A 17,137-nucleotide genomic window follows, 5' to 3' on the forward strand; every position below is an offset into this window, starting at 1 on the left:
GACATTACATTTCATCTAGATAGCACTGTGGAGTGGACCAGCTGAGAGAGAGGCGCATTTGACTATGGAGAGGAACGCTGCGATGAAGTAAGTGGTCTGTCCACACGGCGCTAGACGTGGTGACTCGATGTGAAACAGGAGATCTTCCCAGGGCAGAGTCACGGAAGCAGGGCACTGTGATGGAGATGGAGGGAGCCGGAGCCCAGGGATGGTCGTTCCCTGCAGAAGCCCTGCTGCCCACGGGTCTGGGTGGCAGACCTCCAACAAGAACTGGCACCCGAGGGAAGTAATCCCTCGCCACTGCAACACACACTGATAGTCACGACCTGCCTCCGCCAGAATCAATAGAAGGGACACTTTGAAAACATGTTCTCTCACGCACGCAGAGGCTTAGCTTTATTTGGAGGGAATGCCCAGGGGTCAGAAAGAAGCACGCGGACAGAGCCGGTCTCACAGATGTCTGGGCGGGTGGGCGTGCTCACGGCTCCTCCAGGGCAGTTACTTATTTTTGCTGAGTGTCCTCTGCTTTTCTGCGTGCTCCACAATCTTTTCCTCCACATACAGACCTTTCCGCTTGCGCACTGCGTTCATGTACTTCCGGGCCTGGTTCTCGGAATCAGCCTTTTCTCCAAAATGCAGGTACTCTTCCTCGGTGGTCGGCACCCAGAAGGGGTCGCTGGGAATGATCTTGAAAAAGAAGGTAATAGAATGTACTAGTTAGCCAATGTCCTTTAATGCCCGGTCTCCTACACTCAGCGCTCTGACCCAGTCTCGGCTAATGAGAAAGGCATGCAGTGCACAGACAGCTGACCTGGGGAGAAATGATAAGAGAAGCATCATGGGAGGAGGTGGACTCAGGGAAGTAGATCCAACAACATTTATTGTTCTTTTGCAGCCTTGGTGGCGGAGTGGGTTATGCACTCAGCTGCTAATTGCCAGGTCAGCAGTTCAAAACCACCGCTGACTCTTGGGAGAAAGAATGAGGCTTTGTTCCTGCAAAGAGTTACAGTCTCAGAGACCAGCAGGGGTCATTCTACTCTGTCCTACGAATAGGAAATGACTCCATGGCAGCGAGTTTGAGTTTTTCTGATTATTCGTTTGCTTTCACATTCATTCCATAACAGGAAGGTGGGAATGGGGGTGGAGGGTGGGGTGCAAAACAATCCTAGACAATTAATTTCAAAGCTCTCCTTTTCGGGAGGACATATTGGTGTTAGTGTCTGCCTTTGTCCCCGGCAGAGACCCACACATGCAAGCTCAGTCGTGATTACATTGAGCCTCTGCTCCAAAGCGCGCTGCCTTGCCCTGGTGAGCTGGAGGGAGTGGACGAGGCGGAGCACATACAATAGCCGCCTCCTTTTCTCTACTCCTCTCCCTGGGTGATGAGGAAAGGACACTGGGGAATATGCAGTTGGCCAGTGAATACCTGTACTGAACTCGAGAGTTAGAGACTGCACTGCACAGGCCTCCGAGTCACGACAACCCCCACTTATGAGCACCTGGCTTGTGTTGGTTCTGTTTTACCTGTTATCATTAGTGAATATATTTACAACGTGATGCTGCAGTGCATAATTTGATGATGTTATCATTCTCAGGGGTAGTGTTTTCAACTCCCCCCAAACAAAGCTACTGATAACAAAAGGCAATGATAGTGAAAGAGAGCGAGAGAGAGAGGTGTTCATCCACGTGAGGGCCAATGCACAACAGTGTACATCACTGGAGGCCGGATGGAGCTGCCAGGAGGTGGGCACCGCTGTCCTGCGCGAGTCTGCTCTTCCCCTGGAGAGCCTGCCTTCTCCAGCATCAGCGAGCTTCCCTGGTCACCAGGGGCCAGGGTGGCTTTGGCATGCCTCATGCCTTTAGGGTTGTGACTGGGTTCTTATTTCTCAGTTGGGGCAAAATGAGTGACACTTACTTGGTGGTCTCGAATCCCAACACCTTTAAATGGAAAGCACGGAAATGAAGGGAAAGTTTGTTTAAAATACTACTTTTCAGAAAAGAGGGTGCTATCTATCGACAAGGAAGAGAAAGTCTTTGGGGGGAGGAAGGGGATCCTATAGGAACAAACGGGGGCATCGGACCTCACCATACCCCTTGGGGAGCAAAGAGAGATGGGAGTCAGGAGGGGCTGGCTCTCAGTGGCCACTTAGGGGTGGGTCCGAGCCCCAGGCCCCAGGCCTGGTGGACTCTAGAAACTTCACTCCTCCTGAAGCTGGAATGGTCACGTGTAGCTAGGGTTTGAGCTGGAAATGAGCTGTGCAGGGAAGGCAGAAGCGGCCACCTTCTGGGGGTCAGCCCGGGCTGCGCCTACTTTGCTGTCCTCTGCCACCCACTCGGAGCTGCTCCCAAGGGCCTTGTCTGGAGTCTGGCACTCAGAGCGGGAGGCCCCTCTGAAGGTCCTAACATCAGGGTGTCCCCAAAACAAAGCACGTGGAAGAGAAAGCCCCACAGGAGACGACCTTGCAAACAAGAATGACAGGGCCCATAAGGAAACCCGCCTGGCAACGGAGTCCCCGGAGCCGACAACTTCAGAGCCCTCAGAGTCGAAGAGGAGGAGACTTTAGAGAGAGCATGTTTCTAATCCCCAAAGAGATCAAGGGAGAGATTGATCCACAACATGTCAGGCGGTTATGACAAGGAATAAACTAGGGGAAAAGAGTATAAACACTAAACTAGAAACAAAGATATTAAACACAAGACTGCTGAAGAAAGAATGATTACAAGATAGTAACCCTCCAGAACACAGAGCAGAGAAAGAGAACATCTAGGAGCTTTGCAATCTGTCGAGGACATGTTTCGGGGCGCCCTAGAATCACCGGTGAGCGCACTGAAGGGCGTGAGTCCAGAGAGCCACAGGTGAGATAGCGAATCTGAGAGCACCTGTGTGCAGACGCTCGGTTCTGATTCTGATCCAGCAGATGCTGCAGATCACGGGGAGCGCCGGGCTGCGCTACCGACCCTCGGACAAAGGCTGGAGACAAAGCACCTGGCACCGAAGCAGGGTCCCTCTCCGATCAAGACAGACCATCCGAGAGTAAAGCCAGATCACCTGCAAAGGACCACGAACCAGACTGGCAAGCGACTTTGCCTCATCCACCACGTGGCAACCGGCGACCAGCCTCTAAGAGTGGAGGAGCTTCCGCTGGGACCTGACACGCTTTGTCTAGTGACGCTCTGGCTAATGAGTCCAAAAGAAAGGCTTCCGTAGACAAAACTGCTCAGGTCCTCTATGGAAACTCCACTCAGAAATCTCCTCTTAGCAAGTGAAAGGAACCCCCTGATGGAAGAGTCACAGGGGTTCAAACAGTAGTGAGGAAACATGCTAGAGAGCGTTACCAACCTGCCAGGGTCAGTGGATGGACAGCAGAACGCTGGCCGTTGTCCTTGGCTGAGGGAAATCTACACCACCAGGGTTTCCTACCCTGCTGCATGAGGCCTTTTTAAAGGGTTGACGAGCAAGGAGGTAGCTTTGAGGACCAAGGTGCGTCTGCCCCAAGCCATGCCATTTTCCACGGCCTCATATGCGTGTGAATGTTGGACACTGAGTCAGGAGGACCCCAGAGTGATGCATTTGAATTAGGATTCCGGTGAAGAACACTGAAAGTACCGTGGACTGCCACAAGAGCAAACAAATTCCTCTGGGAAGAATTGATCACAGGGAGCTACATATAACCTCCTCTCTGGGGGACAGGCAGCAGAGGGGTGGGTGAAGGGAGACGCCGGACAGTGTAATATAAGATACAATAATAATTTATAAATTATCAAGGGTGCATGGGGGAGAGGGGAGGAGGAAGGGAGGGGGAGGGGAAAAAAGGAAAATGAGCTGATTCCGGGAACCCAAGAGGAAAGCGAATTTTGGGAATAATGAGGGCAACAAATGTATAGATGTGCTTTACACAATTGATCTATGTATTGTGATGAATTGTATGAGCCCCAATAAATTGATTAAGAAAAATACAAAAAAAAAAAAAAAAGAAGTACAGCCAGAATGCTCTTTAGAGCGAGGAAGGGCGAGACTTTGTCTCAGGCATTTCCGGTATTTCGGACATGTTGCCAGGAGAAACCAGTGCCTGGAAAAGGGCTGCAGACTTGGTGACATGGAGGGTCAGGGAAAAGAGGAAAACCGTCAGCAAGGCGGATGACTGCAATCGCCCCAACACAACAGTCAGGAGGATGCCGCAGGACCCGGCAGTGTTTTGCTGTGTTGCACATAGGGTCGCTATGAGTTGGAACCAATTGATGGCGCCTAACAACGACCTAGCACCCTTCTTTCATTCTGCTGTACTGTGGTGGCTACAATGCTGGGGGTTGGCTTCAGTGGAGCTTGCACACTAAGACAGACTAGGAAACAGAGCGAGCCTGGTGATCCACTGTGACAAATTCAGCAGTGGAAACTCCATGGGGCTCAACAGAGGACTATCTGATGTAGTGGGGAAGATGAGCATCCTGTGCTGGAGGGCACTACACGGCTGATCACAGAGTACCCATCATGATGATGGCAACTGACCAGGCCACATTTATATTCTGTTATACAGAAGGGTGCCATGTGAGACATCAAGTTGAAGTCGACTCAACATCACACACACACACACACACACAGTATTCAGAGCAGAAGAAACGGAGGCTGGCTCCTTGTTGTGGGTCACTGAGCTACTATGCTAACCCCAGTTGGATAGCTATTGGTATGGCATTATACGGTTGCAGGTGAAAACACTCAGCAACTGATATAAGGTTGTTTGTTGCAAAGATGGAAGAAGATACCACTTGGGAAAATACCTGGCACATGCCAAGAGGGTCCAGCTCCAAAGCCTGCCCCTCTGCCACAACGGCAGCCATGAAGTTCACAACCGTTCCCCACACACTGCCCAATAGCACAGTTAGGGTAAATCAAGTCCACACAGAATTGATAGGCAGCAACTCTGCTGTTGGTTCAATGTTGTCTCCCAGGACTGACATTGCAGTGTGGTGACAAGACGCTGATACTAGGGACAGGGGCTTGGGGGGTGCGGTGGGGGGACGTGAAGCTCCCTGCACATTTTTTGGGGGGAAACTTTCATGAATCTCTAATTATTTCAAGATAAAACAGCTTTGTTTTGCTTGCTTATTTAATAAATGCTAATCATCCAGAACTTGTAACTCTGTCTTCAGAGTTCAAAAAACTCTTGGTAGAAAGAAGGAAACTTCTCAACACTTGTAAGACACCTATCTGTGATCTGCTTTAGAAAATGGCTACTCTGCTTTGCTAGCGGGAGAGGGAGTGAGGCTGGTGGCTCCTGTCCCTCATACAATAGGTGACAAGAGCCAGAGGAATTTAGCACAGTCACCCAAACCAGGAGCGGGCACTGGGTGGGCCTAAGGCAGCCCAGGGGCCACATTACTGGGCCTGGAGTCAGGCTCCCTCCCCACTGAGCGGTGAGATCTTGGCCCTGTTATTTCAACCCACCTTGTGGCTCGGTTCTCGCTGAACTGATGGGGCCGCAGGAGCCCTGGTGGCTGGTGGCCTTGGTGTGCAACAGCCAGGGGCTAGTACCTCAGGGAGGAGACCTACTGGAAGAGTTGCTGGTGTGATCTTGCCCTGGCAGCCCAACTCCACTGCTTCCAATCACCTTTGGGTAGCCCTTATCCACACACCCCCACACCCCGAACTTTGCCAAAATCTCATTAAGTGTGCAAGAGCACAGAACCAGTGCCCTGAGGTCGAAGAGGGATGACACCATGCTGGGGACACAGAATCAAACCGTATCAGGGCTGATGTCTCTAAAGACATTAGCAAAGGCCTGCAGGGTGTCAGGAGTCCAGCATGGGTAGGTTGCTGGGGTCTGGGCAAATCCAAATGGTTTCGTGTACATGGATTGTGGGCTCCGCTGCGGCCTCATGTAGCACACTACAGTGTCTCCACAGGAGGAGCCTATCAGAAACAGTGCTACTACACGAGCCAGCAACAGAAGCAGGGAGCGGGGAGGAGGTGTCAGGAAGAAGCGAAATGAGAAAGCAAGAGAGTGGATTCGCAGGTCAGGTCAGCTTGGTCTCGGGAGGGAAGGAGCTTGGACCCTGTTCACGTGCACATACACAGGATGTCACTTGTTTCAAGCCCATTACTGGTGCCCTCCACTAACCAGCTAACAGACAAGCAGACAGGCCCTTTGTACATCACAAAGAAGCTACATGATCTTAGCACATATGCATGGTAATGGTGCATACATTTTTAACCCTGTTAAAAAAAAAGAAGGTGACAAATTAAAATTTAAAAAAAAGACGACAAGAGAAACAGATGAGGTGCAGGTGAGAGAAACCGGACTCAGATCAGTCAGTTAAGACCAGAGTCCTGCTCTTTCAAACAATATAAGATCTGGGGGTGGGGGTTCAGAAAGGGTCCAATTTTGTCTTGAACTTCTGCACATACTTTGGAGGCTTGCTCGAATTACTTCCAGCTATTCCAAGGCCTCATTTTGGAAATCGCCCTAGCGGCCCGGTGGGCTCCCTGGGACACTTGACTCTGGGCCAGTCTTCATTCAGGTTCCCTGGGACCTGCTGGAATGGGTGCGTTACGCCTGTCTCTCTGTGGACATCTTGATGCTACTTGCCTTAGCAAGCCAAGGGTGCTCTAGAGCTGGAGCCGTAGCAACACCTGAGGCCAACTTTGACTTCCTGGCCTGGGGAACACCCGGGGGCGGGGGGTGGGGGGTAGGGTGGGGAGGGTGGCTGTACAGCTGTGCTCCACAGAAAGGCACCCGCTCTGGAGCAGAGTACAGCTCCCAGCTTGGAGCATGAGGTGCTCTGTGCCAACTGGCTCCACTAAAACCTGCTTGCCTTCAAGTTGATTCTGACTCCTGACGACCTGACAGGGCAGAGCAGGAAGCCTTCTCTTTCCTCTGAGGCTGGATGGTGGCTTCAAACTGCCCGCCTCATGGTTAGCAGCCCAACGTGGACCAATGACGCCACAGGGCTAGAGCAAGAATAGTTTTTGCAACTCAACAGCCTGAACAAGCTGCTGTTTCCTAACCTGTACGGAGGTGCCACACGTGTTAGCTACTGCCCTGGCATTTTATCAAATAATAAAATACTAAATAATCCACAGAAGGAAAAATGCACTGGGGCTTTACTCCGAATGTCTGCCCATTTTTTATGTGATTGTGGCTGGCAGGTGGGAGGTACCTGCATCTGTAACAAATGGTCAGTGCTCACAGGATGACTTCTCCCACTGGGGTGAACTCTGGCTGCCTCTCCGGCTCAGCTCGGTCACTTTGAGCTGGTGCGGACAGACATGTCCACCACCACTGCTTGGTCATGTTTTCCTTTCTGTGCCTGTTATTAGCTCCATTTCTTCCTCATTCCTAACAGGGTGAAATACAGAAAGAGAAATTAGGGGACTGCTGACTCCAAAGGTTTCCTCATGGAAAATGCCTGTCATTTTATTCTCTCTATTTGCAGAAGGGTTTTCTCTCAAAAGCTCTTGATTGTAAATTATATAGTGTGTAGAATACAAATGAAAAATAAAACCACCAAAAACTGCCTGAGAGGAAGAAGGCAGCTCTCGCTCAACAACAGCGTTCTTTCTAAACTTGACTATGGGGGAACTGAGATAGACGAGAGCCACGACATTTAATCAGAATGCAGTCGGAAGCCTTCGGGAACAAGACCATGACAGGTGGCAAGGGGATGACAGAAGGACATAAAACTGGAGTAAAACTTTTCTTGACATGATTTTTCTCAAATGCTATTTACTAAGATGCCACTTTTTAATAACAAGCTGTAACTATGCTAGAAGCCAATGTTAAAAAAGTTAAGTATGTAAGATTAATGTTCAACTTTTTAAAAAATGAGAGATAAAAGAGACTGAAGATCTTCATGGCTTTCATATAACAAAAATTGTCTTTCTTTCTAGGTAGCCAAAAAAACCATAAAACAGATATTCATAACTATTAGCCGTTAGGGAGATGCAAATCAAAAGTACAAAGAGATCTCATCTCATGCCAGATTAAAATGATAGAAAGAAAGACAATATAAGTCAATAGTAAAACCAGTAATAGCAAATGCTGTTGTGGACGGAGTGGAACCCTAATACATGGCTGGCTAGACTGTAAAATGGTATAACCACCATGGAAAATGGTATGGTATTCCCTTAAATTACCAGAGAAACAGAACTATGTTATGACCCAGCAATATATTTACTTGTGTTTTATGGACTACATGAAGGGATTCAATTATGTGGATCATAAGCAACATCATATCCTTGCGAAGAATGGGCATTCCGGAACACTTCAATTATGTGGAGCCTGGACCCAGACCGGGAGGCAGTCATTGCAGGAGAACCAGGGGACACTGAATGGTGTCAAGTCAGGAAAGGTGTGTGTCGGAGTCCTATCTTCTCACCATACACCTTCAACTGACATGCTCTCAGAAAATAATCCGGGAAGCTGGGCTGTAAGAAGAAGAACCCGGCTCATTAACAACCTGTGGTACTCAGATGACACACCCTGCTTGCTGGAAGCTAAGAAGACTTGAAGCTCTCACTGATGAAGGTCCAAGTCTACCCCTTCAGCAAGGGTTAGAACATGACGTACAGAAAACAAGAGGATCCTCGCCACTAGACCGATAGACAACATCATGAAAACCAGAGGTAAGATGAGGGTTCTATTTTATTTGGCTCTACCATCCATGCTCATGGAAGCAGCCGTCAAGAAATCAGACGACATACTATACTAGGCAAATCTGCTCGATGTCACTTTGGTATTAGGGTGGGCCTGACATGGTTGATGATATTTTCAATTGCCTCATATATAGGTGAAAGTTGAGCAAGGAATAAACAGAAGAACCGAGGCATTTGAATTACGGTGTTGGAGAAGAATACACCATATACCAACGGCTTCCAAAAGAACAAGCAAGTCTGTCTTGGGAGAAGTAAGCCAGACTGCTCCTTCGAAGGGAAGATGGTGACACTCTGTCTCACGCGCTGTGGACGGAGCATCTGGAGGGATCAGTTCCTCGAGAAGGACAGCATGCTCGGTAGAGGGTCAGCCAAAAAGTGAAAGACCTTCAATGAGAGGGACTGATAGTGTGGCTGCAACAATGGGCTCAAACATCACAATTCTGAGGATGGTAGGGCACCAGGCAGAGTGGTGTCTGCTGTCCAAAGGGGTGCTACATATTGGAACAGACTAGACAGCACTTAACAGCATGATCCAGCAACCCCAAACCTAGGTATAGCTCCTAATGCAAATCCAATCCAGTGCCACTGATACGGTTCTGACTCATAAGATACCCTACAGTGCAAAGAACTTCCTCCTGGGTTTCTTTCCAAGGCACAGAAAGAAAGCACACTGCCATATCCTTCTCCCACCAACTCATTGGTAGTTTCAAACCACTAACCTGTCAGCAGTTGAGGGGTTTAACCACACTGCCACCAAGGATCCCTTAAAACCCACTGCTACTGAGTTGATTCCCTCATAATGACCCTACAATAAGGTGACCAGATGTCCTGATTTTTAACAATTTTTCCTGCGTCCCGCGGTATTTTAAAAAAGTCCCTATTTTTGGAAAGAATGCACAACAAGCTAGGGTGTAAGGTTTTCGGTTGCCATGTGGCTATTTCACCAGGATATGAGTTTTATCAATGCTGCCCTGCTTTACCCTATAAGGCACAGTAGAAACAGTTCAACTTAATGTTTCTGAAACCATAAATCCTTACCAGGGCAATCTGTCTCAGGTTTTTCTAGGGCAGTGGCAGTAGCAGTAGCCCAGTGCTTACCCCACCTTGCCATCCAGGTTCCCTTAAGTATCTATAGACATGTGTGAATGCAAATATATGGGTGCATGCAGATTCATTGAGGACTCAGACTTAACCAAACACCGCCTAAGATGGGTGGTGTGGATCTGAAAGCTCAGGACCATGGTCTTATGGGACAAGTCAGTCCACAGGCACAACATAGGTTCACAAAAACCCTGATCCGCCTCCTGGTGAGGGGAGGAGTGTCTGGGCTCCCAGGAGCTTGTGCTTGGCCAGCCATCTATGATGCAACCACTGGTCTGCACAGTACGAAGGTAACCAAGAGCCCGGCGAAGACACAAGTTTACAGGAGCCACAAGTTCAGCTCCCTCGAGACCAGAAGCAGCAGATGGTATCACCACGCTGGTTCTGACCAGGGTCACAAGAACCAGCCTTGGACAGAAGGAGGAAATTGTGAAGGGAACACAAATATCCCTTCTTTAAAATGAAAAACAAAAAAGAGCCTGAGAAAGTGGAACAGTGGAGAACAGCGACTCTAAGCCCAGTACCAAGCCTATCCCGAGATTATGTTTCATGAAACAGCAGAGTGGCACAGAAAGCAATGGCCATCGCCCAGAAGATCAGTACTGTACTTAAAAATCATCAGGATGAGGCGAAAGGCCAACAGTCTCCCAAAAGCAGATGTAAGAGGGAGGGGCCAGGGAAACCAGTGAACCAGAAAGCAAACTGACAGGACAGGGAAAGAGAGAGACACTGCGATAAATATAACTAATGGGACCCCCAACTCATCATGCATGCTTTTCACCAGAACAGAAACAACAGCAGACTTAGTCACACCCTACTGACTTTATAGGAGCTGTCACTGAGTTATCGTCCAGTCTCAGGTAAGTACACGGCCACCTAGGTTTGAGGTGGGGTGTGTGCACGAGCTCGCAGCCTTATTCTCTAAAAGGCCAGATAGGAAATGTTTTAGGCCTTTCAGACCATCTGATCTCTCTTGCAATGACTCAAGACTGATAGCAGTCACACAAAGTAGTAAATGAAGGAGGAAGGCTCCGTTCTAATAAATTGGTATTTACCAAACTAGGGGGCCAGTTTGCTGACTCCCGAGAGCAGACTACATTTCCCAGCCTCCTAGGTAGGTGTGGCCGAGTGATTAGATCTAGGATTTGAGTGGCATGAAGTGTGTACTGCACCATCAATGGAAGTGCAGTGTTGAAAAGGGCAGCAAGCCAGGAGGAGCCTGGGCTGTGTCACCAGTCAGCCTGGACACAGATAAAACAGAAAAAAAACTGCCTCATTTAAGCCACTCCAATTTGGGAGCCTTGTATGAGAATGGAACCCTGGCGGTGCTGTGAGTTACAGGTTGGGTTGTTAATCACCAGATGGATGTGATTCAAGCCAACTAGCTGCTCTGAAGGAGAGAGCGGAGGCTGTCCGCCTCCGTACAGATTTACAGTCTCAGAGACCTAAGACAAGGTGGATGTGAGTCGAAATCGATTGGATGGCAGTATGTTTTTTGGTTTTCACATTAAAAAAAATAGTCTCGTCTGTTTTCTAATCAATGTGTTTGACAATTAGGAATGACGATAGAGCTTTAATTTATAGATTTAAATGTTTTGTCAATATTTTGTAAAATCATTTCTAAGGATAAGACGGATGTGAATTCAAATGTCTGATTTTCCCAATAGTGCCGCCATCACAAAGGCTCAGAGGGCCTGCTCTGGATCTGCACGGACAGGCTCCTGTGCTCTGAGCAAATGGGCCGCCACAGCTTTCCACACCAGTGTTGATCAAGGCCATCGGCGCCACGGGCGATTTGTCATCTCCCAAACACTCAGAGCAAGTTTCTGAATGCAGTTTCCAGCAATAACAGCCCAGTGAAGAAAGTGTTTTGCCTCTCAAGGTCATTGCTTTGAAGTGAAAGACGTCTCTCTCTGTTCTAAAGATTACTAGGCCCACTGCTGTCCTCACACGTCTGATTACCAAACCTATGGCGGACGGCTCTGTGATGAAGTTTTCCATTAGGACCACCAGCAATGTATTTACACTACAGACACAGCTTCTATTTTTCTTTAGAAGTTACCTTTTTTAAACACATCCATTCTATTTCTTACTGATTTGTGTTCTCATTTAAAAGCTGAGTGTCAAAAGCCAAAACTAAAACACTGGAAATTGGGATAGATGGGAAATTACTACCTATAAACTTGGGATTAACAAATAATTTATGTGTTCTGAGGTTACTAGTTCCTACATAATGAATTGTAGCAATGGTAGAGTGTCTATGAAGATATGAGAAACTGATGAAATAGCCAAAACATCCATTTAAGAGCAGCAAAATATACAGGAAAAACTTCATAGTAAATCACTGTTCAAAATACAGTTTATCCTGACCACCCCCTACCTATCTGGTCCCACACAAGTATAAATCAGAATAACACTTCCTTGGTTTTATTATGAATTAAAAATGGGCGGCGGCTTTGTGTCCTCTTCAAAGGAAAAGCAGACATAACTAATGTTACGGACCAGCAAGGTTACTTGCATCAATTTAGGCCATCGCAACGTACTGAATTAAAATCAAATTTGCATCGTCCAAAGTCAGGTTTTTCTTTATTCCTTCTTAAAAGTGTCCCCCTTCTTCATTTCGCTGACTCACTTGACCATAAACTTCATTTTAAAAAGAAAGGTTTTCCTCCATTTTTCCAGTATACCTTTAGCATCAAAATTTACAGGATCCATTTGAAAGTGCTCTAGTGAAAGGAATCCATCTGGCCAGAGTCAGAGAAATTAAGCACCACTTAGCACATGGATCTGAAACCATGCATTCTGCTTAAAGAAAGCATAAGAGAAAGACCCTGAGTTATTTGTATGAGGCCCAGTGCAACGCCACACTACCGAGGCAAGTCAACAGACGGTGCAGAAGGACAGACCAGAACACATTCTCCACGCCAAGAGGGCCTGCCCGAGCCTGACACTCGGCTGGATGGATAACACCCCTTATCTCGGGGGCAACCCTCGAGTCAGTGGCAGGATTAACATTTGAAACCAGGGCTGTCCAACTCCAAAGTCCACGCTGCTTCCACCAAACTACGTCCAAGATGATTGACCTTCCCTGTCAGCCAGGCCAACAGTAGCTGCTTTCTTAAAGCCTCTCCACTCACATTTCTAGTTTGAAAATTCTATTCCTCACCTTCGGCTCGGTTTGAAAAATAACAAATGGCTTTCGTTCACCCTCTGCAGTTACCCAGCTCTGGCCTTTTCTACTGTGGTGCTTTCTGATAAGAGTATCCTTCTCGGCTTCAGTGGGCTAACTCCTCTTCCTTCAAGCATCTGCAGAGGCAGGCTGGCCTGGCCTCCTGCTTTGTCTGAGTTAAAGAGCGATGCATTCAGTCTTTTCTTCTTTTCCCAGCCATGGAGATGTGTTAAAGTCTCCTTTTTGATTACAGATTGGGTTGGCCTTCTCACCTCCCTGTTCCATGGCGTTTTGAGGAGGCAGTGCACTCCACAACCCTTGAAAACCAGAGAGACCTTGAGTCTCCCCATCATGGGGCCCGAAGACTACATAATGCAGAATGATTTAAAGCTGCCCCCCGCAAGAAATATAATGCTTCCTCTCTCAATACTGAAGATAGCATTTTCCCCAGGAGGAACGTTCCTTGAAGATCTACTTTCAAAGGGCCTGTGGTTTCTTTTGAAAATCTAAAATATGTCTTTAGAGAGGAAAAAAGAAAAAGGATTAAACGTCTGTCTTAGCAAATCTTGTACCAAACAAAAAGAATGAACACATGTACGCAGGTAAGATACTTTACATAGAACCTAAGGATTGTAGGGTGCCAAGGAAAAACGGCCATTTCCTCTTTCTTGTCCATCTGACTGGAAATACGGCCAAAGGGCGTGGTTAGTTCCGTCTGCTGCACTTGACCTCACCTGGAGGACGCTTACACCTGGACGAAAGGGAAAGCCTGGGGCCTGGGCTCACCTCCCAGTGGCTGAAAAGCAGCTGCGGGCTGGCCAGGCCACTCGTCCTCTTCCTGATTTCATCAGCGAAGCCAAAGCTCTCGGCCACAGGCAGCACAGCCTTGATGATGAACATGTCCGTGCCTTCCTTCATTTCTTCTTGAAGCACGCGGCCTTCTCTCTTTGACAAGACAGCATAGACCCGACCTGTGAAGCAGAGATCACGTAAATTCATGGTCTGGTCACATAGCTTGACCCGCATACAGACTCTCTACCGTGCTGCGATCCACTAACGCACAGCTTTGTTCTCAGTAACGTTGGTATACACAGCTTGGAAATCTTTTAAAACCATTTACAGAAAGAAAGGACAAGCAAGCGTGAACTCACTCTACACCCCATCATCCACAGACCATCCTCAAAACATGGCGTGAGAAGCAGGAGAGGACCTTCGGATAATTTCACCAGCTGTGTGTGGGAAGAAGGCCCATGGAAGCCAATGGACTGTGTGGGACTGTGCTTCGTAATAAGAACGCATGTGACTACACTACAGGATGTCACCAACATGACGATGAGGAGGGCATACGCTGTGTGGGTCCAGCAGGCACGCACCTGGCACAATGACACTCTTACACTAAAAAGACAAACCACATGCACATCTACCATGCTTGCTGATAGTTTTCTTGAGGGGATTACATAAGCTTTATTCCCCTGACTGTGGATACTCTTTGGAATCTTTAACGGCTGGTCCCACTTTCCACGGCCACATCTCACGACATCTAGCATGACCTCTTGGCTGAGACCCTTAATTCTTAGATATGCTCATTAAAGCCATCTTTTACTTATGATTATTTATAGAAAAAAATAAGTTCAACTTATATAAGTGCCTGAAGTATGTATTACCCCTAAACAGTAGCAGCATCACAGTTAAAACAGAGCCAATGTCTCCTTTGACCTCCACTCATGCCGGGAGCTGCTTTCACAAACAGGTAGGCAGGGGGCCTGGCATCAAGGCCACTTACCTTACTGGTTTTTACACTAGGAGTTGGGGCCCCAAGCAAAATGGTCTGACTCCTACATTCTGCTGTCTGACTCAGAGTTCCCCCTGGTGGCCATTGAAAAGATAAAGGGATATAAATAGTAGAACATAATGGTCACAAGGCTTTAAAAAAGAAAAACCAAAAGTGTGACAGTGCCTTCCTTTTCATGTCGGGGCGCAAAAACAAGCAGCTCTGGCAGCGATGCAAGGAAGCGTCTTCTCTAGTCCTCCAGCTAGCGACACCCCTCCCGCTCTCCCCCTTTTCCTAAGGGAGCTGCCCACTGCTTAACTGGGAGCTTTGTACTACTTCTCCAATGCTGCTTCGTACCCCGCATTCTCCACAACTCCTGGGAAGAATTTGAAGGTATGAATCAACAAGTCCTCTACCAAATCTCCGTGGTCTGACTCCTCCTTCTGATGCTTCTGCTGGTCCTCTGATCACCAATCTGTTAACTTTACGAATTCCTGCTCGTTCTTGCTGCGGAACTTCACGGAGGCTGATGCTCTTTACTGAACATGCTCCCCCCCCAGAGAGCCTGCTTACTCACCCTTTGTTTGGTTTCAAGCACTGATTTTGTGCCAGCGCTCCTGGAACGCTCCTGGAACTCGACAGTCAAGTTAGGCTCCTCACCTGGCCCATCAATCCCATACTCACGAGGACGGCCAGAGCACCTGTCACCAGGGAGCCCAGCTTCCTCTGAGAGAGAGTCCACTGCCTTCTGCAGAAGGCATGTCCATTCTCCCAATGCCAGTCACTTACTCCTCTTAGTCATCCTACTGCAAACTTCTTGAGCTACGCAATCAGAACAATCATTTAGAAAGCTCAACCGCTAATTGCCAAGTTAGTCATTTTAACTCTGTTGACATGCTTCTCAAACCCACTTCCTCCCGGGGATGCTGGTTCCATCTCTGGACAGCCTCAACTGGGAGACAATCCTCAGCCCCCGACCTGTTCCCTTCAAGTTTCTGATCCCAGTTTTTGCCAAACAGGACAAGCTTGATTCCTCTGTAGACCAGTTTTTAACCCACTAAAAGATACATATCTCACTCTCTTCTCCAGACTAGACACCTCCTCTCTTTGGGTGACCCGGGCCTTGGTTCCTTCTCCTATGCTGGTCACTTTCCTAATCTGATTTCTTTATAGGCATATGGTATCCAGGACTGAAAATAGTACAGCAAGGAGAGTCGGAAAAGTTCTCCAAGAAACAGAACAATTATTATGTTCACTGGTAATCAATCTTCCTTAGGCTGTGCATTGTCTGAGATTTGAGGAGGAAAAAACATACTGTAAGAACAAACATGTGAACGAGTAATTTTTCTTTAGCCTGCTACTTCATTCGAAGAAGAGTTTTCAGGTGGTTGATGGAGGTGCATATATAGTAACAGGAGAGACAGAGTGAGGGAACTGGGGCAGATGGATCATGAATGGGTGGGTGAGGGGTCCAGTCACATGACTGATGCTTCGGGATCAGCAGCTTCTCCTTCTCTCTGGGTAAAACCAGGGGGGCTTGAATCTATCATTGTTCTAGAAATGGAATGTAACTAAATCATGTCATTTTCAGCCATTCACTTTTAATTCCACTAAAAGGACATCTTAAAGTGAGGGCAGAGTAACAGACCACCAAACAGAGGAGCAGCGCTTACAAAACCTTCCAAATGCGCTTGGGTCTCCCAATAGGTGTTTCTACTATTTGGATGCATTCAGAGATCCTCCAACCCCACCACTGTCATCACCTAGAAATACTGTCCACAGGTCAACAAGGGACATCTTCCATCATGCCACACTCCTTCATTTGCTCTTCATCTAAAGAAAGGTCACTGCTTGCCTTACTACACATACGGTACCAGCACGAGGGATCCATCAGGGAATAAACAAACAAACAAACAAAAAAACAGCAACAAACAGATGAAGATGCATTCTATTCAGACACTTACAAAAATTGGGACCTGACTTTTAATGACTCCGCTATGTCCCTGGTGATGCCGTGGGTAAACATTCAGCTGCTAACCCCAAAGTCAGCTGTTCAAACCCAGCAGGAGTTCCCAGGGACAACACCGTGGCAGTCTGCTTCTGCAGACTGTAGAAACCCCACGGGGCACCTCGATTCTATCTCATAGGGCTGCTCTGAGCCGGAATCGACTCGATGGCAATGGGTCTGGTTTGGCTTAGAAATAAATGTCCCAGCCTGTATTCATGGCTCTCTCTGACCTGGCAGTGACCAACCACTTCAGTTCCTCTGTCTGACATGACAGACCTTGTGTGTTAGCCAAGGCAACCACTCACTGCTCACGGTACACCTCTGAGGATTCACCACCTTCTATCTCGAACACTACATTCACATCTTCTTCTTCCTTTCAGGCTTCTTCAAAATCAACTTGTTCTACCAGCTTCCTTGATGCTTGAACTGAGAGCAACC

At 47.8% G+C, this 17,137-nt stretch overlaps 1 protein-coding gene across 2 annotated transcripts in view; it reads right to left on the reverse strand.

Annotated features, from left to right (window-relative positions):
- Positions 1–369: 369 nt before the first annotated feature.
- The window catches only part of EFL1 (elongation factor like GTPase 1), a 157,955-nt gene continuing 141,187 nt past the window's right edge, over positions 370–17,137 (reverse strand). For both annotated transcript variants that reach the window (XM_045286370.1, XM_045286369.1), the window contains exons 18-19: positions 13,707–13,891; positions 370–687 (exon numbers count right to left, since the gene is read on the reverse strand). In XM_045286370.1, coding sequence (XP_045142305.1) covers positions 499–687; positions 13,707–13,891 — 374 coding nt within the window. In that variant the 3' untranslated portion in view covers positions 370–498. The remainder of the gene's footprint in view (positions 688–13,706; positions 13,892–17,137) is intronic.

This window comes from Echinops telfairi, unplaced genomic scaffold, assembly GCF_000313985.2.
Source record: "Echinops telfairi isolate 266 unplaced genomic scaffold, ASM31398v2 ScPeMD7_7;HRSCAF=31, whole genome shotgun sequence".
NCBI classification, from domain to species: domain Eukaryota; kingdom Metazoa; phylum Chordata; class Mammalia; order Afrosoricida; family Tenrecidae; genus Echinops; species Echinops telfairi.